We start from the raw sequence: 24654 nt of genomic DNA, 5'->3' as shown, positions 1-24654 counted from the left end.
CATTCTCAAATATGATTATCAGAGAATTTATAGTAGTAAAACACTCACAAAGGAAAAATCATGCAGCATAAGACATATAAAAAGTAATACATTTTCCTATCTAAAAAGACATTATTTGTGGTACTAGAGTGTTTTTTAGTAATAGAAACTAGACCTGGAAATGACCTATTAGTTATCTAGTTTCTCAGTCTTCTAGTACAGAATTTTACTTTTCAGTGTGTTTTCTGTTGCCTCACTATGGTGGAAGATGCCTACAAATAAAGGTAAAATATATATTTCGATATGTCGTTTACCTTAGAGGCTGCTACTTCTCTAGTGCCTTGTTACAGCCCTTGAGATGACTAGCTGCAGTATTCTTGTCAGTTCCAAACATTGGAACTCTTGGACTAGTGGCAGTGTTCTCAGTGGAAGGTCCAGTATCTGGAATATGCTCCCTTTCCTAGTGTATCAGATACAGTTTTGATCGTCTTCAGGGTGTTTTGAAATGTGTGACTATTTAGTCAGGCATTTGCTTAACTGATGCTCCAGCCATGGGGCTCTTACAGTAATATGGCAGAATTGATTATGGAATAGCCTATTCTTCTGTTTTCCCAGTGAATCTGTTGTACATAGAACCCATTGATGAGTATTATAGGTCCAACTCTGTGTTAAGTAAAAGAAGATATGAATAGTTACGGAGCCCTGGGTCTAGCTGTAGCAGCTCGTGCTTTTAGTCTTTAGGTTTCTGGTTCAATTTACAGGGTGGTTGGCCAAGATACACATTTAAAAAAAAAAAAAAAAAAAAAAAAAGAGTGATCCCATGACAGGTTAGGAGAGCTGTAAATAGAGAATAGGACTGATATTTCAGGATTTGAAGTACCAGATGGTGGTAGAACAAGCTTTCTGGAACATGGGTAAAAGAACTGTCTGGCAGTCAGCACTATAAACCCAAAGGCTTCTTTACCTTGTTTTATTTTGAAACCAGGCTCATTTGTTTAATTTGCTTTCTAGATTATCTTGGTTTAGATTCAGCCTTGGTCCTGATTTTTAATGACAACAATGGACTGGACTAGATGTAACTAAGGACTACTCCTCTCTGGAGCAAGGTCCTATTGTGATCTTCACTGTCTGATGATTTCCTGCTGTTATTTAAGATGTTGATATATAAAGCAGAGTATCAAACACCTGGACTGGGGGCTGGGTCCACCCTGCTTTTTATGTTTATGTGCCTATCTGGCATATTTAGACTGCAGAATCTAAGCTTTCTTTTGATAAAAGGGCAAGTTTGTGGCCCTCAGGAGTGCAAAGATAACCTTAAAAAAAAGAATTCAGTGTAAACTGGTGTGGTGTGGTCTTAGGGCTTGTATACACTGTGGCAAAGTACCTGCTTCTCCTCGGCTGGCTCAGTCCCTTTTTGCCTTCGAGACACAGGCTTGGGCAAAGCAAAGTCCTTCCCGGTCACGCAGGGTCTGGCTGATCCTTTTCTCAGTCAGTCCCTTGCTGTTTTTCTCCCCTTCTGGGGACAGAGTGCAGTCTTCCTTGCTGGAAGAGGTCAGAGTCTTGCTGCACCTACTCGCTGGCAGCTTCTCTGCTTCTCTCACTCCCCCTCTGTTTCCCTGCCAGGGAGGGTTTAAAAAGGTCTCCAATTGGGGCCAGCTGAACCTAATTAGTTCCCTGGTAACCCCTGTTCCAGCTGAACCTAATTTCTCCCTGGCTATCTCTCCTCAATGGATAGGGAGAGGCCTTTTAACCCCCCTGGGACTAATTCCTACCCCTCCCTTTGTAGCCATTTGTCCTGGGTTTGCCACAACACTTAAAAGGCTGCAGTAGTGCAGTTGCCCTGATGCAGCTGCACCACCATAACGCTTCAGCGAATACCCTGGGTTCTCAAACTGGGGGTCATGATCCCTCAGGGGATCATTGAGGTTATTATGAGGGGGTTGCAAGCTGTCAGCCTCCACCCCAAACCTCGCTTCACCTCCAGCATTTATAATAGTGTTAAATATAAAAAAAAGTGTTTTTAATTTATAAGGGGGTCACACTGAGAGACTCGCTGTGTGGAAGGCGTCACCAATACAAAATTTTCAGAACCCCTGGTGAAGACGCTACCTATGCTGACAGGAGGGCTTCTCCCATTGGCATAGGTAATCCACCTTCCCGAGAGGCGGTAGCTATGTCGATGGGAGGAATCCTCCTGTTGACATAGTGCTGTCTATACTGGGAGTTAGATCAATATAACTGCATCGCTCAGGAGTGTGGATTTTCCACACCTCTGAGCAATGTAGTTATACTGACGTAAGTTGCTCGTGTAGACCAAGCCTCACTGAATCTACAGACAGCTTGAAACAATGGCTCTGAGAAGTGTGATCTCCCCCGCCCCCATTATTCTCTTTGGAGTGGCAACTCTAAAGACTAATGGTTACACTCTAAATGTCAGCATTAGCTGTTTAATTGCTCATCACTTCAGCAGATGGGATGAAGGAAGGGGTAGGAGTAACACTCAGGAGGTGGAAATTGAGAAAGGAAGGAAGTGTGTGCGGGGGGGGGAAAGGGATAGATACAAAGACAGAGAAGTGGGAGAGAAACTGAAGAAAGGAAGAGAGACAAAGGGTAGCAAATTTTCCCATTAATGCTGAGTGTGACAATAACATAGTTTAGTTACTACTTAATGGCTATATTTTACTCCTGATCGTTGTTCAAAGCTCTCATTGACATTGTGGATTAACGCTGTAGTTATGTTCCTGAAAAATGCGACTTTAAGCGAAATGATGTTAAGTGAATCCAATTCCTCATAAGAATTAATGTGTAAATGGAGGGGGTTAGGTTCCAGGGAAATTTTTTTTCACCAGACAAAAAACTATATATTATATAAATATACACACAGCATATGTTTTAAACAAATAATTTAATACTATTCACAGCTATGACGATTGTGAAGCTTGGTTGAGGTGGTGAAATTAGAGGGTGGAAGAGGGATGAATGTCTTGCTGCTAAATGATTAACTAACTCTCGGCTGAGCCCTCAAGGGTTAACACTGTTGTTAATGTAGCCTCTCACACAAGGCAGCACGAACACGAGGGAGGGGAGACAGCATAGCAGACAGAGGGTATGTCTACACTACAGGATTATTCCGATTTTACAGAAACCGGTTTTGTAAAACAGATTGTATAAAGTCGAGTGCACGCGGCCACACAACGCACATTAATTTGGCGGTGTGCGTCCATGGTCTGAGGGTAGCGTCGATTTCCAGAGCATTGCACTGTGGGTAGCTATCCCGTAGCTATCCCATAGTTCCTGCAGTCTCCCCCACCCCTTGGAATTCTGGGTTGAGGTACCAGTGCCTGATGGGGCAAAAATCATTGTCGCGGGTGGTTCTGGGTACAGCCTCACCCCTCCCTCTGTAAAAGCAGCAGACAACCGTTTTGCGCCTTTTTTCCTGGGTGAACTGTGCAGACGCCATAGCACAGCAAGCATGGACCCTGCTCAGCTCAATACCGCAATCGTGGACGTTTTAAACACCTCGTGCATTCTTGTGCAGTCTATGCTGAACCAGGACCTGCAAAGCCAGGCGAGGAGGAGGCGGCTACGGCAGCGCGGCGATGAGAGTGATGAGGACATGGACACAGAATTCTCTCAAACCGCGGGCCCCTGTGCTTTGGAGATCCTGATGGTAATGGGGCAGGTTCTAGCCATTGAACGCCGATTTTGGGACTGGGAAACAAGCACAGACTGGTGGGACCGCATAGTCTTGCAGGTGTGGGATGATTCCCAGTGGCTGCGAAACTTTCGCATGCGTAAGGGCACTTTCATGGAACTTTGTGACTTGCTTTCCCCTGCCCTGAAACGCCATAATAGCAAGATGAGAGCAGCCCTCACAGTTGAGAAGTGAGTGGCAATAACCCTCTGGAAGCTTGCAACGCCAGACAGCTACCGGTTAGTCGGGAATCAATTTGGAGTTGCATGAGGGAGGGAAAAAAGGGAGAGAAGTATTTAAAATGATACATTTTACAGAACAATGGTTATACGCTTTCACAGTGAACAAAACTGTTCACCTTACATAGCACATGTGATTTCACTACAAGGTCGCATTTTGCATCTTAATATTGAGTGCCTGCGGCTCTGGTGTTACAGATCTCACAGACGCAGGTCCGGGCATCAGAATTCAGCTTGCATGCGGCCATGGTAAGCCACTGTCTTTCGGCTTCTGCAGCCTTCATATATACAGTGCTTTACCCCTCCCCCCACCGCATGGCTGGTATCATGCAAGCTCACTGCTAATCACCCCCCTTCCCCCTCCACCGCGTGGCTGGTAGCTGGGAAGATCCCTGCTAGCCAAACGCGAAAAAGCTCATCGCTATTTCACTCCTCCCCTCCCCCTGCTTGGCTATGTGCAAGGAAGGATTTTTTTTAAGCAGCAGGCCACGAGCCCAGTAGGAAAATGGGCATCTCTGTCCCCTTAATTAAATTTCTGATTTTCAACCAGGTTACCCTGAACGATATCACTCTGCTGAGGATAACACAGCGAGATAAAGAACGGATGTTTCTGGAATGCCAGCAATCACCGGGACCATACGCAGCTATGCTTTGTCATGCAATGATACCCGATTACTTGCTACATGCATGGCATGGTAAAGTGTCCTACCATGGTGGACGGAACAAGGCTGCCTTGCCCAGAAACTTTATGCAAAGGCTTTTGGAGTACCTCCAGGAGCGCTTCATGGAGATGTCCCTGCAGGATTTCCGCTCAATCCCCAGACATGTTAACAAACTTTTCTAAGTAACTTTACTGGCCGCGAATGCATCCCAAGTCCTCAGGGCAAATCAATCATTAAAAAACACTTGCTTTTAAACCATGTTTTATATTTACTAAGGTACACTCACCAGAGGTCCCTTTCATGGCTTCATTGTCTGGGATAGTGGCTTGGGAGGGCTGGGAGAGTAATTCCGTCTGGGTCAGAAAAAGCTCCTGGCTGTTGGGGCTAACGGAGTGCTGTGTGCTCTCTGCATGCTCGTCCTCCTCTTCTTCATTGTCATCTTCCCCGTCCGCAGAATCCTCAGCCATGGCTGAGATTACAACCCCCACCTCGGAATCGTCGGACAGGGGTGGGGTAGTTGTGGCGCAGCCCCCTAAAATTGCATGCAGCTCACCGTAGAAGCGGCATGTTTTTGGCCCTGCACCGGACCTTCCGTTTGCTTCTTTGGTTTTCTGGTAGGCTTGTCTGAGCTCCTTAACTTTCACTCTGCACTGCACTGAGTCCCTGCTGTGGCCTTTTTCCATCATAGCCTTGGAAATTTTTTCAAATACTTTTTCATTTTGTCTTTTGGAACGCAGTTCTGTTAGCACTGAATCCTCTCCCCATACAGCGATCAGATCCAGTACCTCCCATGCAGTCCATGCTGGAGCTCTTTTTCGATTCTCAGGAGACTGCATTGTTACCTGTGCTGATGAGCTGTGCGTGGTCACCTGTGCTGATGAGCTCTCCACGCTGGGCAAGCAGGAAATGAAATTCAAAAGTTTGCGGGGCTTTTCCTGTCTACCTGGCCAGTGCATCTGACTTCAGATTGCTGTCCAGAGCGGTCACAGTGGTGCACTGTGGGATACTGCCCGGAGGCCAATACCGTCGATTTGCGGCCACACTAACCCTAATCCGATATGGTAATACCGATATTAGCGCTACTCCTCTCATTGGGGAGGAGTACAGAAACCGGTTTAAAGAGCCCTTTATATCGATATAAAGGGCCTCTTAGTGTGGACGGGTGTGGCGTTAAATCGGTTTAATGCTCCTAAAATTGGTTTAAACGCGTAGTGTAGACCAGGCCAGAGACAGATGTGTGTATGGGAGAGAGAGAGAGATGCACACTGCCCCTTCAAGTAAGCTGACCCTCTCTGTCTTTTTAAGAGGATCAGAAAGTTGAGACAGCAGCTGCTGCCCCAAGCGCTCTCTGTCTCTCTCCGTCAGTGTCCCCTTCCTGCTCTATATGGAGAAGGAGTAAGCGGGGTGCAGGAGCAGGGGGAGAGGGAGACACCCTGACAGCGCCCCCCACTCTCCTCTGCACAGCAAGCAGAAGTCTCTGGGAGCAGCACATGGCAGTGGGGGGAGGGACAGCTGAACTGCCAATTGATAGCCTGGTGGGCGGCTGCAGCACAGGGAATTTAGGGGATGGGGGGGCCGCTGGTCCAAACTGGTTCCAAGCCCCCACCAGCTAGCTGCAATGGGCTGCTCTTCTTGCAAGCAGTGGACAAAGCAGGCAGCTGCCAAAGACGTTAAAAGGGAGCATTGCACAACTTTAAACAAGCATGTTCCCTAATTGATCAGCAACGTAACAATGTTAACTGGGACGACTTTAAGTGAGGAGTTACTGCATGTTTATATTCCCAGTCCATGAACCACAGATACGGAATCTACAGAATGATTTTGGCACGCATGCTGCAAGTCTTGAGACCTGGTTATCTGGGAAATAATCCATGTCTGGATCTCCCTCAGTTTAAGTAGGAGGGGACTGCTGAGATGGTCTTTTAAAATTTTTTTTATGAAGGGTCCTTCACTGTGGATGGAATTTGCTTTCCTTCTTGATCTTGCAGAGCCTATATTTAAAAAAAAAACCCTTTCAAATTTGCTACAAATCACATTACTTTTGGGGCATTTAGGGAAGAGACATGCCTCATATCCTTTAGCTCCAGGTAGATCAGTTGTGGGGTAATTTCAGTGGGCCTGATTCATGAGTGGATCTCGCATTTGGAAAGGCTTCCTAGGAGCAGAGCTGTTTCTGGAGAAGGGAAGGAAGTAGCAGCAGCATAGGGTGGGTTGGAGGTTGTGCTCTGCATGCATATTTGCAGGCTTTTAGTTACAAGGATCTTCAGAACACCAGCGTAAGAGGCTTACCTACAAAAATACATTTGAGGAACATAAAAATTAAAAATGTACAGCGGACTGATTAAAGTGATAAGGATACAAAATATACATTATTCTAAAATAATAAACTTATAATTGGAGGTGTGCCTTTAAATCTTACACATTTTTTGATTGACCTTGGAAAAACCTCATTGGTTTGTGTAGTTGGGATAAAAGAGAAACTGAATATCTTAACATTCTAAGTGAGGTATTGATCTTCCAACCTAAAGGTTACTAGACGTTCATTTTCTGCCAGCGTGGACCTCCATCTGTAGGCAGCAATACACATGAGTACAGAGTGCACCTGTTCCTAAATTCCTTTTCACTGGCTTTGTGTTTAACTAACCCACAGACACGAGATGAGAGATCCGTCACCTGGTTTGTCTTCCTCCTCTGAGGGCACTTTTGTTCCCAGGGATGAACAAGCAATAGTTGTAGTCCTCTAAATCAACAGATTAACCTCAACTATAGTTGCACTTAAGCAATTCATTATTTGTTCAATAAAAGAGAAAATAATTGAGTAATAGTATAAAGAGAGAAAACTTACTCTTGTGAAGATGAAGCTATTGGAAGCTGGGCTGCTGTGAGCTGGGAAATATTTGAATATTGTCTTAATGCACAGTTAATCCTTGGATTTGACAGCCTCTCTTTTTTGGCCTAGAAGTCTGATATCCGCCTCCTTAGAACTGATTTTTCTTTTTGTAAGCCCCTTCCTGTATTACTTTGTTTCACTATAAGACACTAATTGGTTCTTTTGAGCCTCTCCTTCTTGAAGAATCGTCTTCTGTAGAAACATAGAGTTTCTTCCTAAAGTGGTGGTGTAGCCAATTTAATGAGGGTATGACTATAGAATATAACTTGCATATTCAGGCACAGTCATTTGTCAGTGATACATCAATAGATGATGATGATAAACATGAGTAGCTGTTTATTGCTAAGTGACATTGTCAAATCAAATTTACTATTTTTAAACCATGTATGATTAGACTCCTCCTTCCAGGGTTTTGGCCTTTTCTTTTTTTTCTGGTCTGGGTAAACATCCCAGATGTGTGATTTGAAGACCCTTGGTAACAGTAACCAATGCAAGTGGGCCTGATTCAGTGTTCATTGAGATCAGTGGGAGTTTTTCCATTGATTTCAGTGGACATTGGATTACACCTGTGGTCTAAGGAATCCTCCAGGTCTGCGGTGCTATCATCTGCAGGGCTTCCCAACAAGGACAAGAGGAGTGGCTTTTATTAAGCAATATGCATAGTTAAGTTGATGCAGGATCAGCCTATTATTCTTTTGTAGATATCTCTGAATTGCTACACAGTCAAAGATAGAGCATGGTGTGAATCCTTACACTCACACAAGTTGTTCTGCTGATGTCAGCAAGCCTGCTTCTGTGATTAAGGGCCTGGCTACGCTTGCAGATGTAGAGCACTGTGAGTTAAACCCTCCTTCAGAGAGCGCAGTACAAAAAGCGCTGCAGTCTGTCCACACTGACAGCTGCAAGCGCACTGGCATGGTCACATTTGCGGCACTTGCAGCGGCATTCTGAGCAATGCATTATGGGCAGCTATCCCACAGAGCACCTCTTCCCATTCTGGCGCTGTGGCTTGTGGGAAGGGGGCGTGGAGTGTGGGGCATTCTGGGTCCTGTCCCAATGCCCTGTGATCAATCGTTTCACATCCCAGCATTCTCTTAGGGTACATCTTCACTACCCGCCATATCGGCGGGTAGCAATCGATTTCTCGGAGTTCGATATATCGCGTCTCATCTAGACGCGATATATCAAACTCCGAATGCGCTCCCATCGACTCCGGAACTCCACCACTGCGAACGGCGGTGGCGGAATCGACGGGGGAGCCGTGGACGTCGATCCCACGCCGTGAGGATGGGTAAGTAATTCGAACTAAGGTACTTCGACTTCAGCTACGCTATTTGCGTAGCTGAAGTTGCATACCTTAGATCGAACCCCCCCCCAGTGTAGACCAGGCCTTAGCTTCTGTCCACATTTGGTGCCATCTTTCAAAGTTTTTTGTACCGTGCGCTCTGTTTTCCCTTTCGGTCTGCGGGAATGGAGCCCGAACTGCTGAGGAATATGCTGATGAGTCTCGCCAGCACGTCATGTTTGTCAGTTGTGTTATTCCTTATGATCCAAAGTGACAGTGAGAGCTCCGACAATGATATTGACTCGAGTAATGCATACGACACAAGATTGCTTGTGGCATTCACAAACATGCTCACCACCGTGGAACGCTGCTTTTGGGCTTGGGAAACAAGCACTGAGTGGTGGGATCACATTGTCATGCAAGTCTGGGATGACGAGCAGTGGCTGCAGAACTTTCGGATGAGAAAAGCCACTTTCACCCTGTGGCGCAAGGACCCGAGATTGAGAGCTGCCCTGACTGTGGAGAAGCGGGTAGCTGTGGCAGTCTGGAAGCTGGCAACTCCAGACAGCTACTGATCGGTCGCCAACCAGTTTAGAGTGGGAAAGTCGGCCGTTAGAATCGTGTTGATGCAAGTTTGCAGGGCCATTAATCGCATCCTGCTCAGAAGAACCGCGACTCTGGGTAATGTGCATGACATTGTGGCTGGCTTTGCACAAATGGGTTTCCGTAACTGTGGAGGGGCGATAGATGGAACGCATATTCCAATTCTGTCACCAGCCCACCTAGCCTCCAAATACCTTAATCGGAAGGGGTATTTCTCGATGGTTCTCCAAGCGTTTGTGGATCACCGTGAGTGCTTCATTGACATTAACGCAGGCTGGCCCGGGAAGGTGCATGACGCATGCGTCTTTCGGAACACTGACCTATTCAGGAAGCTGCAAGCCGGGACTTTTGTCACAGACCAGAAGATCACTGTAGGGGAAGTCGAAATGCCTATTATGATCCTTGGAGACCCCGCTTATCCTTTAATGCTGTGGCTCATGAAACCCTACATAGGGACCCTTGACAGCAGCAAGGAGCCATTCAACAACAGGCTGAGCCGGTGCAGAATGACTGTGGAGTGTGCTTTTGGCCATTTAAAGGGCCGCTGGCACTCCCTGTATGGGAAGCTGGACTTGGCCAATGACAGCATCCCGCGGTTATATCTGCGTGTGCTGTACCCTCCATAACATTTGTGAAGGGAAGAGTGAAAGATTCACTCGGGCATGGAACTCGGAGGTTCAACACCTGGAGGCTGAATTTGAACAGCCGGAGAGCAGGGTTATTAGAGGGGCCAGCTCGGGGCTGCAAGGATTAGGGATGCCTTGAGGGAGCAATTTGAGGCTGAAAGCCACCAGTAATGTCTGGTACCCTGCACGGGAGTGAAGTGCAGTGGTTCCAATGTTAGTGCGTCCCGGTCATGGCCCCTTTCCATCATGTTCCTTGATATTTGCCCGAAGATATAGTAATTCCTATGGCTGGTGCGCAGCTGGGACTGGATAGCGTCCTCCCCCAAACACTGATGAGGTCCAGCACCTCACCATTGCTCCATACTGGGGCTTGCCTTGTGTGTGGAGGCATGGTCACCTGGAAAGATTCGCTAAGACCACTCTTCGCCTGGCTGAGCAAACAGGAAGGGATTTTTCAAAATTCCCAGAGAATTTAAAGGGCAATTCTGATGGTTGGTCACCTGAGGGCAGGACAGTAGAGTTCAAAGTGATGACCGGAGTGGCTAGCAGAGACGTTGTGGGACACTTCTGGAGGCCGATCAGAGCGCGCTATAGGACCAGGGTGTCCACACTGGTGCTGCGGCGCTCCAGCTGGGGTGCAGCAAACGTTATTCCACTCGTTGAGGTGGCGTACCTCAGAGTCAGAGCGCTCTACGTGCCTTGCCAGTGTGGATGGGGAGTGAGCTAGTGCACCCCGGGGCTCCTTTATTGCACTGTAACTCGCAAGTGTAGCCAAGGCATAAGGGTCTGAAGGATTAGTCCCTCTCTTTGACTGTGTAGTGATTCAGATCTTTCACAGAAGGATTTAAGCGGAGATTTGTAGTTTCCCCTCCGCACTCTCCCCGCAAGTTAAATTAAAAGTTGGTAGGAGGTGGGGGAGAGAGATACTTTAGGATTATTCCCCCCTGAACTAAGCCTGCAAATTCATGAACTAAAATAACATCAAGACTCAGAGTGTGATCCTGTGCTGTGCCTCTCAGACAGTGAGAGGCCAGGTGGAAAGATGGGGTATGGTAGCTTTTGGCCACCTTTGTGTCTCCTTAATTATGGGGTGCTCTGGGACTCCTGGTGCAACTTAAACAGCCCTGGCTGCCTATCTAAGTTATGTCAGTCCCATAAGCCTCATGGCTGCCTTCTGTAGTTCCTGTGCCAGGGGAATCCTCCCATGGCTGGAACCAGTGTTTGTGGGGTTCCTGTACATCAGTCCTGTGCATGTTGGAGTGGGGTGACAATCTCCCCCTCCTGTTTTACACTCAGTGAACAAAACATACAAACTTGTAATATCCAGATTTAGCAAAGAGAATGAAATATCGAATTGTTCTCAGTTGAAAAGACTCCGAAAGTTGGTAGGTCCCACATCTGATTTTAAGGTTTTTCTTAACTATCCGTGATCATAACTATTTTCCCCTTTCAAAACAAATGTTTTAATGCTTTCGAAGAGGTGCTTGCATCAGCTCAGTGCTTATCAATATCCATACAGCAAACCAGTACAGATTCACTGGAGGAAAACATTTCAGCTTCTATTTTGGATGGTTGGCATAAACACATTTTAATTATGAGAAATACCATGACCGTATTCTCTTCCCAGTTCTTTGGAAGATGCTCATAATGTGGAAAATCATCCTATGTTCTGATTAACCTCTGAAAAAAATTATTTTATGATTTTACTGGGGATATGGGAGGGAGAATGTGAACTCAATTATATCTTCATTGTAACTAACTTTTGTACGGAATACCTATTCCATGGTACCCTCTTTTATGCACATAAGTGTGCAGCTCAGTAAGGGGAATTGAAAATAGTGATGGCTCAGGTTTTTGTTGTTTTGTTTTTCAGATACCTGTTCTGAACTGTATTGGTACTTGGCTAACTATTTTTTTTTCCTGTTTGTCTTATAGGTTTTGTAAGCGCCACCGGATGAAATCAAGTTCAAATGTTCCCTGTGTCCCAAAAGACTTGTTGATGATGTCAGAACTAGTTCTGCCACAATTCATCTTTAGTCTTATCCAGTACTTAAGAGAAGGATATAATGAACCTGGTATGTTTGAATTTGCATGTGGATAGCTTGGTTTATGTTGCTGTCTCTTGATTATGATTCTTTGTGAAGCTACTAACTTTAGTCTGTGCTGAACCTAGGGAATCCTTTCCTAACCACATGTTGAAAGGATCAGAGCCCTGGTGGTGGTGGTGGTGTGGTGTTTTTTTTTTTTTGTTTGTTTGTTTTTGCAATGGGCCAGTACTCGCTGAGCTCAATTTAATTTTAGTCACTGCCAAAAAACTTTATTAATGTGGAGTTACGTTTGCCTTGCATTGGCTTGTGCCCTTCCTGTAAACAGAGGGTATTGTGTATTTCAGAGCACTTTGAATGTTGAAAGCAGCTCACTTTGGGGTAGGCTGTATCTCCTTAATCTGACAGAATTATGCTAAACTTGCACTATAAAGTCTATTCTAATGTGGCATATCAGATTTCATAACAGGCTCCCTGTGTGCATGGGTGAGAGACATATGGCAATTTCCTGCAATATCCTTGAAGAATCTTATTGAATTAAGTTGAAGTATGTTTGGAGTCCATTGTATTCAGTGCAGAGTTTATGTATTATTGTGGGCAGAATTGTATGTAACCTCTTTGGGAGGCTGGGGGAGGAGATGGGATGTATGAGCCTGGGGATGTATGAGCCTGGGGAAGTATTATGAGCTTCAAAGGACTGTAATTGAACAATGTAATTGAATGGGCCAGACAAGAATGGACTTTTGGGACAGTGTCGTGTAGTTTTCCAGAGGAATCTCTAGGGGAAAGTGAATGCAAATATCTCACTCTGTGCAAAAATCAAACCTTTTGAAGCTACACCCCAAAGAGAGGACCGCTGTCTGCAGATTATTGTTGGGGTTTCCCCAAGACCTCTTCTACTCAGTTCCCCAAGAATTCAGCTCGACTCTGAACTCATCACTGGAGTTTCTTTATTGGCATACAATCAAACTACACTTGAGTTGATCAGTTTCAAGCATAGGGGTGAGCGCAGGGCATACACCATATACATAGTTGCATAGCAGACCTCTTCCTTTATATGCATTTACACGTTGCACTGCATTTACTATACATTGCATTACATGTTTTGGGATTGGCTTGGTTACTTTGTAGCAGCATGCTCTGTCTATGCGCCTTCCATGTATCACTTACTCTTGACCTCATCTTTATGTTCCCAACTTCTCTTGTCCATTGTAAATGGCTTCCCGGGTATCTCCCTTGTCTTAGCTAGTACAGACATTCTGTTTCTAACCTGCTGATTCATTTACCTTCCTAATCTTCTCTCTCAAGACATGTGGCCTCACCCATATCCAATTACTCATGGCAAGCCAGGCCTACAATTACTTGTTCCTGGAATTTGAAGATCAAAGGCCCAAGCTGTATAAAGGAAAGACAACTATTTATCGTTTTTCTTGTTCTGAATTAAGGCTGTTATGAACTTGTAACCACAGAAAAACCCCTTTTTAGACTTTGAAGGACTAACTCCTACCAAAACTCTTGTTAAAATGTGAGGGACGGGGTAATTTCCGGTAAGCTTACTGGCATACAGGTTATTTTATTATTTTTTAAAAAAAATTCTGTAATGCTTTCATTTTAAATTGGCTTGCTTATAAAGATCTATGTGTTTTTTTGAGTGCTGGCAATTAATTATTCATAGTCTTCAGAGTGAAAGCAAAGTACAGATGCAGCCTGGAAAACTCCCAGTCAGGAGAGAGAGAGAGAGAGAAAGATGCGGGCCACTTCCCACGAGAGGTGACTCCTGATTAGCGGGGAACCTACAGTGGGTGCCCTTGGTGGACTGTGGAGGGGCAATACAGGTGCAGTTGCCCTGACCTATGATGTGGATTTTAGAGCATTTTGAAAAATTCTCTTTTTAACAGAAAGCTCTGAATCAGTCTTAACCAGCCTCCATAACACTAATTTTTTAAAACTGTAATTAAGGTCTCTAGTAATGCTTATGCACAAGGGGACAAAATTAAGGTTTCACAAGGAATCGTAATATTCTTTTAACATAGCTTTTTGTATGTAATTTACTATTTTCTTAAAACAAATAGGAAAATAGAAATTTCATCTTGTGGAGTGATATTGACATACACGTGATTCATGCGGTTATATTTCAGTCAAACATGATTTTCTGTTGTATAGAGATCTTATTTCTTTGAAAGTAATACACTGACAACACTGGCTATGGCCATTCATTTTGCTCTGTAAGGTCACTATGTATTCGTATTATTGCCTTTGCGTCATAGTACTAACTTATAGTGTCCCTATTGTTTCAGTCCTGGATCTCTCTTGATCATAAATCCAATTGTCTAACGTTGTATGTTTGTCAAATGGGGATAATTCTTAAGAGAGACTAGACTGTCTATATAAATACATTTTGTTGGTGGCCTAACTAGTGTTCTAATCTATTGAAATGTTCAGTATAATCCTTTGTTGAAGCAATACAAATAAAATGAAACAATTGTCTTTCTCCGCCTTAAACTTCTTTTACTGGGTTTCCAGCTCTTGATCTGCCATCAGAAAAAGACCTTCACAGAATCCTTCAGATGTTGGAGCCTCATGTTTCCTTTCTAGAAGACTTGACCAAAATGGGAGGAGCAATGCGATCAGTCCTTACCCAGGTTTTGACAAACCAACAGTTTTACAAAGATCTGAGCTCTGGTGAGTTCATGCATATTCCTGTTAATAAATGTTTAAATTATTAGGAATTTAAATTGAAGCCATTTTTGTTCATTATGAGCCCAGTGTACTGTATTCTTTTGTTCTGATGTCACCAAAAAGATCAGAAAAATAATTATAAGAATAATTATAAACTGACATCTGAGTTGATTGCTATTTTTAGGGCTTGAGAAGCCAATGGGAATTTTGCTGATGTAAGAACTGTGGAGTAGGGTCTTTTGTGGCACAAGTATTTTTATAAGGACATATAATTTCAGTAAACATTTTTATAATTGGTCTAAGATCAAGAACAGAGCTGACTTAACTAACATTTAATTACCATAAAAACATATGATCATAAATGCCTCATATTTTATTTTAGGACCTGCTCTCAGAAAGAATACCTATTGCTGCCTGAGGCTGTGGGTATTCTGTTCAGAGTAAAAATAGCCTGATACATAAGCCACCTATTTTCTTTCTCTGATGTTCCCCCCTCCCATCCAGCCCAAAATGTTACCCAGTTACTGGTTAGGGATACCTGATGCAAATGAACTCCCTGCTTTCTGTAGCTTGCTGCGTTTATTTTTGAGTCTTTCTAACCTACTTCTACATGACTACAAAGCAGATAGGAGTTACTCTGGTGTTAAGTTAGTGTAATTATCTTGAGCAGCTCTGGGTTAAAGGAGGGCTGAACTCTTGGACAGCAGTCTTTTATCTGAAAGAGAAATACTTATGAATACTGCTGAAAAGTACTTTGCCCTGCTCTCCTCTCTCCCAAATTCACTTTTTCATGCTTTAAGGGAAAAGCCTTTTGGGAGCCAAGCATGATCTCTTTTGAATGAAAGAAGTTTAATAATTTTTACTCTGCAGGGAAAAGCTCACCCTGCATCACAGAGTAGCAGACTTTGTATGCATGTTGTGCTTAGATGGAAGAACCTGTTTTTTGGTCCCCCCCCCCCCCCCCTTGCGGGGAGGGAGAAGGATTGTGTGGAATAAGGAAGTATGCCTGCAGGAATAGGGAACATACCTCTATGAGTAGAGACCTAGCCTCCATGGAGGCAGAACATAGCAAGGCCTGAGGCGTTTTTGTGGTCCACTTGCTGAATAGGATACTTCTGGCTGCAGGGAGCAGGCGGGCCGCTAAAAAGGATGTTGTCATCTCTGTGGCGTTTGCCTTTTCATTGTTTAATAGCTTGCTTAAAAACCTGAAAACAAAATTATTTCCTCAAATTTTTTTTGGGTAGAGAAATACTGATTTTTTTAGCTGTTTGTCTTTGAAGATTTTAATCCAATGTGTGCAATTTATTTACTTCTTTGTGAACCAACAACTTGGATGTGAGTGGAAGTGTCTATAGCTCTGGGAATAATCTTGGTTTACTGCTGCTGCAGTGGTCTTGTCTCAACTTTTTTTAATTTTGAGATCCAAAAATAAAGTGGCTATGTTTTTTCCTGTTGGATGCTCTTAGAACATTATCTGCCAAAATTTAGACAATTTAAAATGAGTTTTATATATTAGGCCTAATTCACTTCAGAATCCTTTTATTTCTACCAACTTTCTGTCTCTATCTCTTTCCCCCCCCTTGAGCTGAAGATGGCTGAAGTATTGTGGTAGGTAGCAATCTTGCTTCAATGGAAATGATGGGTGCCTTGATTAGAAGAAAAATGCTTCTTGATTTGGAAAAAGTAAAGGATCAGAAAAGTCTGCTGTATTTTGGATTTAAATTAATCCGCTGGCAAACTGACTTTGTATTTGTTTAGGGTTAAGTTTGTAGACTTGCATCTCTAACTCTTTTGTTCATATATTTTTTAAATATTGTGGACCACTTTTTAAAAATTTTTTAGTCTTGTAAAATAAATGGTTTTGGAATGAATCTCATTAAGTGAGGCCTCTTGTGTTAGCATATGAGGTGAATACTTGTTTGTCTTTGCTTTAATGTTGTTTTAAATATGTATTCAAGGTGTTGGAGAAAATGCATGTGCAAAGAAAAGTCATGAAAAGTACCTCATCGCTTTGAAGGGCTCTGGACTGGCATTTCCTGAGGATAAACTTGCATGTGGTATGCAGGAGCAAGCATCTGGGACTAGCACTTTAGCAATTCAAGGTTTGTGTAGAAAAACATCTGGGGGGGGGGGAGAAATCTTGCTTTTTAAAATAAAACTTCTCTTGTGTCCTAAACAGTATTTGAAGTGCTTCATGGAATTAAACTATTTGTAGGGATCACTTCACATACTGCCAAAATGCAGGACCTATTGTAACTGCACCAACAAAACTAAACATAGTACTTCAGGGTTGTGAATAATAATCCTTATCCAATCAGAGAATTAGTGGAATTCGAGTAGGCAAGATGTAATTACTCATATTGGAATTTAGGGGTTGTAACTGGGTTAAATCCTTATTATTGCAATAGTGCCCTGGATTTTTGATGTCCAGAAGTGATCAGGAACTCAGTTTGTCTCTTCTGAAAGAATGTTTTCCACCAACACGGTGCACTGAAGCACTATGGTGGGACCTAATTCTGAATCACAAGCATCACTTCTTCAAGTACCCTGAATATCCCATGGAGATCTCCTCTCCAAGTACTGCCAAGCCCAGTACTGCTTATCTTGTGAGAGCTAACGAGATCAGTATGATGCAATGTGGCTATAGCTGAGATTATGTTTTGTGTTTCTTTATGGGTCATTAAATCTCAAAATGTGTCAATACAAGAATTGTGAAGGAAATCTTTATTTTATTTTATGTTTATTTCAAAAGGTTTAGCAGGTACTACAACATCAGGACAAGGAGAGTCTTCAGATGAGGTGAGATTTTTTTTCAAAGAACTCAAATAGAAATGTAACAATATATAAACAGAGAGAATACTTTAGTCCAAATCCTGCAAATCTTTAATACTCGGTGTATGTCTATCTAGTTCAGTGGAGAGAACATCTGTTAGTAGGACCAGATCTTTATGCCCTGGCTCCACTAAAGAACTTAAAAAAATAAAAATAAAAATCTCGTTGCTAATACTGCTTCAGCTGAACTGGTGTAAGAAGCATAGATATGTGGGTCACAGTTCAGGGCAACTTTGACCTGTATTCTTCCCTCATGGTCCAACAAGGGCATCCACTCTAGGCTCCTAGGTCCTCAGCCATCATGGTTAGTGACTAAGGCAACTTTTTAGTCAGATGCATTTTTAGTAAAAGTCATGGACAGGTCACAGGCAGTAAACAAAAATTCACAGCCTGTGATCTGTCCATGACTTTTACTATATACCCCTGACTAAAACTTGAGGGGGAGGTGGAAAGTCGGGGAGCAGGGGGCTGGGGAAGGGCGGCCCAGGTACTGGTGGGGTGGGCAGCAGAGCGCAGCCCAGGAACCCCACTGCTCGTGGGGGCTGGGGGTTGGTGGGGCCAGCAGGCTCCCTACCTGGCCCTGTGCCTCCCCCCCCAAAACAGCAGCAGAGTTTGGGTGTGGTAGGGGGCAAGGGGTTGGGAGGGGGCACGGGATGGGGTAAGATGGGCTCTGGGTGGCGCTTACCTGGGGGGCTCCCTGGAAACGGCGACATCCCCCTCACTCAGCTGCTAGGCAGAGGCGTGGCCAGGCAGCTCTGCCGGGTGCATGCATGCTGCCTCTGCCTGCAGGCACTGCCTCCACAGCTCCCATTGGCCATGGTTCCCGGCCAATGGGTGATGCAAAGCCAGCACTCTGGGTGGAGGCAGCACGCAGAGCTGCCTGGCCACGCCTCTGCCTAGCAATTGAGTGAGAGGGAGGATGTACCCTCAGGTAACCGCCTCCTGGAGCCCGCCTCACCCTGTCCCGTGCCCCTGACCCTTCCCCCACCCAAACTCTGCTGCTGCTGAGGGGGGAGGACGGGACGTGGGGGCCAAAGACTGCTCCAGCAGTGGCCGGTGTGACTGGCTCAGGGGGTACCGAGCCAGGTGCACTGGCTGCTGCAGAAGTCAGAGAAAGTCACGGAATCCGTGATCTCCATGACAAACTTGCAGCCTTATTAGTGACCCATGTCTCTCTCCCTCTAGGCTTGGCTTTTTCTAGGCTGTGCACTTCCCTGCCTATTCTGTGATGTCCCAGCAAGCCAGCCTGCCTAAACAGGCCAGCATCTGTGCTTTGCTTTCTTGTTAATGGCTATGAACAGTGTAATTGCCCACAGTTACAAGTTACCACACAGCTCTCCATAAGCAAGCACATTTATTTTTAAAGTGAAAGCATTACAGAAAAAACATTAAAAAGAGTAAAACAACTTACATTTGCTAAAAAACCTAACCAGAGGTCACCCGACTCCGGTCTTGATCTCTGGTAGCTTCAAGTCCATAAGTGGGCTTTCCCCTAGATTATAAATTCACAACTGTTTCATATTCAGAACCAGAACCACCATGAACAGTTCAGTTTTTCCTTTATGCAGCTTGGGCTTTGATCTTGGCCTCATGTAACAGGTGATCAACGGACAATGGCCTACTCAGAGCATAGCTTCAAAAGGCTTGATTTTTGCATAATTGGAGGTGAGGTATTTATATTTACCTCCCCCTAGATATTCCCCAGGAAGTTCACTTAACACTTTTTCTTGCAAAAGTCCATTCTAGTCTGGCACTCTGTTCAGTATAGTCCTTTGAACGCCCAGGTCTGTCATCTGTTACGTCTCTCTCCCACCCCACCCTCAGGAAGTTACATACAATTCTAGCCCACAGTAATACATAAACCATTAATTTAATATCATGGCCCCAAAGATACTTAAACTTAATTCAGTAGATCACCCAAGGATATGGCAGGAAATTGCTATATCTAGCACAGGTGGCTCTCTCTTTCCAGCAGTAATTTTCAGCATCATGTCCATTAGACTTGTTCTAAGTAGGTTTAATACAGATGATGCTAAAAGAGTTGTGAGCAGTGTTAGGCACTAGATATCCCAGCGATGCTAACACTGGTGCAGCTGAGCTTGTGATAGCAACAGTGGGAATATTTTCTTATGTAAATTCCCTGGTGTAGATCTGGCCTTATTTACTAATCATGTTTGGTAGGGGAGAAGGAGAAAAACCTATGTTTAGGTTAGCTGGAATCAGCAAAAAGAATTGCTGGGGAATAGTTATGTCCCTGTAGAGTTGCTTTATTAATGTATTCTTAACTTACTTGAAATGTTGTTTTTATGGACCTAATTTTTTTTACTAAACCTTTAACAGTCTTCCAGATGATAGCTTAGTCCCAGCTGACAGGAGCAGACAACAGTCATTTTTAACTTGTTCAGACATCTGAATAGGGAGACAGAACAAACTTTTAAAATGCTTTAAAACAGAATCTTTGGCAAGGACTTTTAGTTTATCCTGAACAGGTGTAGCAGTGAAAAATCTATTGTTTGTTTATACCTACAATAAGTTAAATCAGATGTTTGCCTCTGTTGTCACCAGCTCACAGCATGTTATGCTCTCAGCAGTGCTATTTATAAGTTGACATTTTTCAAAGCACTGCTTGATATTCTTTAAGCATATCTTTATACAAACAAAACCCCACAATATGAAATAACAACTAGAAATACTACTGATGAGACATTAAGTGAAACAAAAGAAAGTTCATCTTAATATTCTGAATATTATTCAAAATGATGCTCACTCCTTGTTTGTGATTGCTCTATTGTGAGGGAAGGAAATGGACGCTATTGTGGTAGTTTGGGAAGGGATCAGATATGGCATTCCTTTTGGAAAGGATGGTGGGGTCTGAATGGGGACTAGGGAGGTATACTGGTAGTGTAGAAAGGGAAAAGGATTTATTTCAGTGGGTGAAGTATAGCAGTTTAAAAGGAAGGTTGGGGAATAGAATGGAAGGCCCAGGGGAAACGAATTGCCTGGGTTAGTGGGGAGAGAATAACAGCAACTGTCAGTTAGTGTTTTACACCTTGTGGACACTTAATTCATTCTTTCTTTCCAATCTCCAGTATAAAGCTGCAAATCACCGTATGTTAGATCAAACTAGCGACTATGTTAAGCATGCAGTTGTTGTTTTTATTATTTATTATTATTAAAACTGAGAAATTTGGTCCTATCTGGGATCTGAGTTAAGTTCTCAGTTACCCTGTTGAAATGTAATCTCAAAGAGCATGAGTGGGCATTTTCATACTTGATCTCAACCAAGACTTTTATTTAGAAACAGCTATAGGAGGAAGGATTAACAGTAAACAAACACAACCAATTTTAATTTATGAGTACACTTTTTAGTTAATTTGCCTGACATATTTTCAGACAAATTGGAGATTACAAGTAAATATGATATGGGATGAGGGTAAAAATAACTTCCATATCCCCTGAGTTTTTTTAGTAACTCAAAAAGAGACTGAAGGGCCTTTTATAAATGTGGGACCTGAAATGCACATTTGTAAATATAAATCCAGTTAACTTACTGTAAGCTACTTTAATAAACAAGTTTTTAACCTTGTTCAGTTTCTCCAGTGCAAATTACTGCATGGAAAATATTACTTACTGTTCAGTAACTCTGCATCAAGAGCACTAAAGCAAAACTGCCTTAAAGCAAAATTGAAAATAAGTTTGTTAGAAAAGATCATGCTTTCTCCTCATGTAAGACTTTTTTCCCCCTGAATAAGTAGAAGTGGTGAATTATTCTGTCCTTTATAATTCTAAATGTATTTTATTTAATGGGAGATTAATTGGAGAGAGATGGCATTCAGCAAGGTACTTTCCCTTTTGTATTTAGGATGAATCTAAAAAGCTTAGTGTTCAGGATACATTGCTGTTAAACTTCAACTCTTTCCATTAAGATTTAATCCTCACCTACTATGACATGGGAGACAAATAATCAGCACACATTTCAGCTGAGGAAAATATTTTTCCAGAAAACGATACTTTATTCCCCAAATTTGATCACAGCTTTCATCCTCTTAAATTGATAAAATCACACATTTCAGAAACTCTAATGAAGACAAATATATTTAACTTGTTTCGCTAGTATTATAGTGGGTGCAGTGTCATCTGCTTGTTAGAGCAGTAGACTTGGAGGCCAGGATCCAGCATCCTAACCCCAACTCATATATCTGTCTGCATTTCACTTTCTCTTTTTATGCCCTGTCTTTCCCATTTAAATGGTGGTGATCATGTTTTTAATCTAAATTGGTTTATGTAAGGCTGGCTTGCTTGTTTATAAAGTGCTCTGTGCACTTCAGATAACAAGTGCCTTTTATGTATCTGAAATATTACTTTATTTGCTAGGGCTCTTCTAATTGTAACTGGCTGCCAACAAATTAAATTATTTCAATGTTGGATAGAAACATTTAAATTGATTAGAAAATGTCTACTCAATTATTTGTATTGCCAGCTCAGATTCATAGTTGTTATTTGGCTGGAAAAGCCAGAAGAGGCCATGCATGCAAAAAACAAACAAACCCAAAACAAAAAAAATAAACCTACAAAGAGATAAAAATTAAACTTCATAGTTACATGTACTGTATCTAGATATTTTACCTATGTAAACATTTTTTAGCAATTAGTTTCAGAAAGAAAGTAAAGTATCTAGCAAAATTTAATAAAATAAGCAATCCTGGGATAAGAGGGAAGGTTCTCTCATGGATTGGTAACTGATTAAAAGATAGGAAACAAAAGGTAGGAATAAATGGTCAGTTTTCAGAATGGAGAAAGGTAAATAGTGGTGTCCTCCAGAGATCTGTACTGGGCCCAGTCCTATTTACCATATTCATAAACGATCTGGAAAAAGGGGCAAACAGTGAGGTGGCAAAATTTGCAGATGATAGAAAACTACTCAAGATAGTTAAGTCCCAAGCAGACTGCGAAGAGCTTCAAAAGGATCTCACAAAACTGGGTGACTGGGCAACAAAATGGCAGATGAAATTTAATGTTGATAAATGCAAAGTAATGCACACTGGAAAACATAATCCTAACTATATATATACAATGATGGGGTCTAAATTAGCTGTTACCACTCAAGAAAGAGATCTTGGAGTCACTGTGGATAGTTCTCTGAAATCATCCACTCAATGTGCAGCGGCAGTCAAAAAAGCGAACAGAATGTTGGGATTCATCAAGAAAGGGATAGATAATGAGACAGAAAATATCATATTCCCGCTATATAAATCCCTGGTACACCCACACCTTGAATAGTGCATGCAGATGTGGTCGCCCCATCTCAAAAAAGATGTATTGGAGTTGGGAAAAGGTTCAGAAAAAGACAACGAAAATGATTAGGGGTATAGAATGGCTTATATATGATGAGAGATTAATAAGACTGGGACTTTTCAGCTTGGAAAAGAGACGACCAAGGGAGGGATATGATAGAGGTCTATAAAATCATGAGTGGTATAGAGAAAGTAAATAAGGAAGTGTTATTTACTCCTCATAATACAAGAACAGGGGCCACCAAATGAAATTAATAGGTAGCAGGTTAAAAATAAACACAAAAAAGTATTTTTTCATGCAACGCACTGTCAACCTCTGGAACTCCTTGCCAGAGGGTGTTGTGAAGGCCAGTACTGTAACGGGGTTAGATTCATGGAAGATAGGTCCATCAATGGCTATTAGCCTGGATGGGCAGGAATGGTGTCCCTAGCCTCTGTTTGCCAGAAGCTGGGATTGGGTGTCAGGGCATGGATCACTTGATGATAACCTGTCTGTTCATTTCCTTTGGGGCACCTGCCATTGGCCACTGTCAAAGGACAGGATACTAGGCTTGATGGACCTTTGGTCAGATAAAACATTGTCCTATTATCAAGTATGTACAGAGTCTCCTGTTGTTTTTTAGCTATGTGTTTAATCCAGAAGTGAATTACAGAGTGTTTACTCTCTGCAGTAAAATCTGTACAGCTATTGATTTTTGTAATCTCTTCCCCTACTCCAGGAGGACCAGGATGGAAGCCAAGGTGTGGGCAAGCGCAAGAGGGTGAAACTAAGCAGCAGTACCAAAGGTATTTATGAAGTAATGATCTCCATTTATCATGCTTGCTTTGTGTCTATCTTATTTTATCTAAGAATACCCAGTCTGTTTCCAAGCACTGGGAAGCTGCATGTGACACAGGCATTTAATTTGTCAGTGAGTATTTTTAATCTGCAGCTCTCATCTCATGAGGGAGCAAGTACTGCCATTCAGTATTTGGTGTCAACTGATCATTTGTCACCTTTTGTTTTGCAAGGGAACTTCTAAAAACTCATTATGTTGTCAGTATTTAGGTGGAAGATTTTTCAAATGCTAATAAATTAAAAAATCTAGTGGAAGGCTTAATTTGTTCCTGACAATGTCTTTCTTTATGTTGGTGTGCAATATAATTGCAGTTTGGGCCAGACAAGAGCACTTCCCCTCTGATCCTTTTCGGTCTTAAAGTAAACCAATCCTGTAATGACACTTTAATATGAAAAGAGGTGTCATTAGAAATAGATATTCAAATGGAGACTCCTTTGAAACTACTCACATTTATATCTTGCCTTTAAATCGATCCTCTCTAGGCCACATCCTGCAATGTCTAGTCCAATTTAAGCAAAATTCCCACTGAGGTCAATGAGAGTTTTATCTGAAGAATGACTGGCAGAGTACATCGGGGTTTAGCCCTTTGGGGTATGGAGGTGGGAGAATATCCATGTCTTATGCTTTTTGTTGTTAGGTTTGTTGTTCTGAAAAGGTGCTAATGGCAATTGTTAATGCCTTCCATACTGATATTTTCAAGAGACAAATGCCTCCCTTTCTTTAAAATTACATTATACCATTACTTGTAGATTACATTACTGTGACAAGGCAGGAAGATAGCACTGGGTAGCCACATGGCATGAGAAGGGAATGTCTGCAGGGAAAACAGTAATGAAGGCATGAACAAAGCTTTGGAAAGACTTGAAAGTGAGGATGTGGAGTTTGAATTTGAAATGGAAAGGTACAGGAAGTGAACACAGATTTGAAGGAGTTGTGATGGTGGGAGATGAAAATTATAATTTACGGTGTTTCACATAGACTGGGCAG

General features: G+C 42.8%; 1 protein-coding gene across 4 annotated transcripts in view; it reads left to right on the top strand.

Moving 5' to 3' along the window:
- Positions 1-24654, top strand: part of UBR3 (ubiquitin protein ligase E3 component n-recognin 3) — a 217159-nt gene that overhangs the window by 24017 nt on the left and 168488 nt on the right. For all 4 annotated transcript variants that reach the window (XM_039495547.1, XM_039495546.1, XM_039495549.1 and 1 more), the window contains exons 2-6: positions 11914-12053; positions 14547-14705; positions 16661-16804; positions 17455-17501; positions 23548-23614. In XM_039495547.1, the coding sequence (XP_039351481.1) occupies positions 11914-12053; positions 14547-14705; positions 16661-16804; positions 17455-17501; positions 23548-23614 (557 nt within the window). The remainder of the gene's footprint in view (positions 1-11913; positions 12054-14546; positions 14706-16660; positions 16805-17454; positions 17502-23547; positions 23615-24654) is intronic.

This window comes from Mauremys reevesii, linkage group 11, assembly GCF_016161935.1.
Source record: "Mauremys reevesii isolate NIE-2019 linkage group 11, ASM1616193v1, whole genome shotgun sequence".
Classification (NCBI taxonomy): domain Eukaryota; kingdom Metazoa; phylum Chordata; order Testudines; family Geoemydidae; genus Mauremys; species Mauremys reevesii.
Note: the sequence above shows the minus strand (reverse complement) of the source record. Positions and strands in the feature narration are given on the sequence as shown.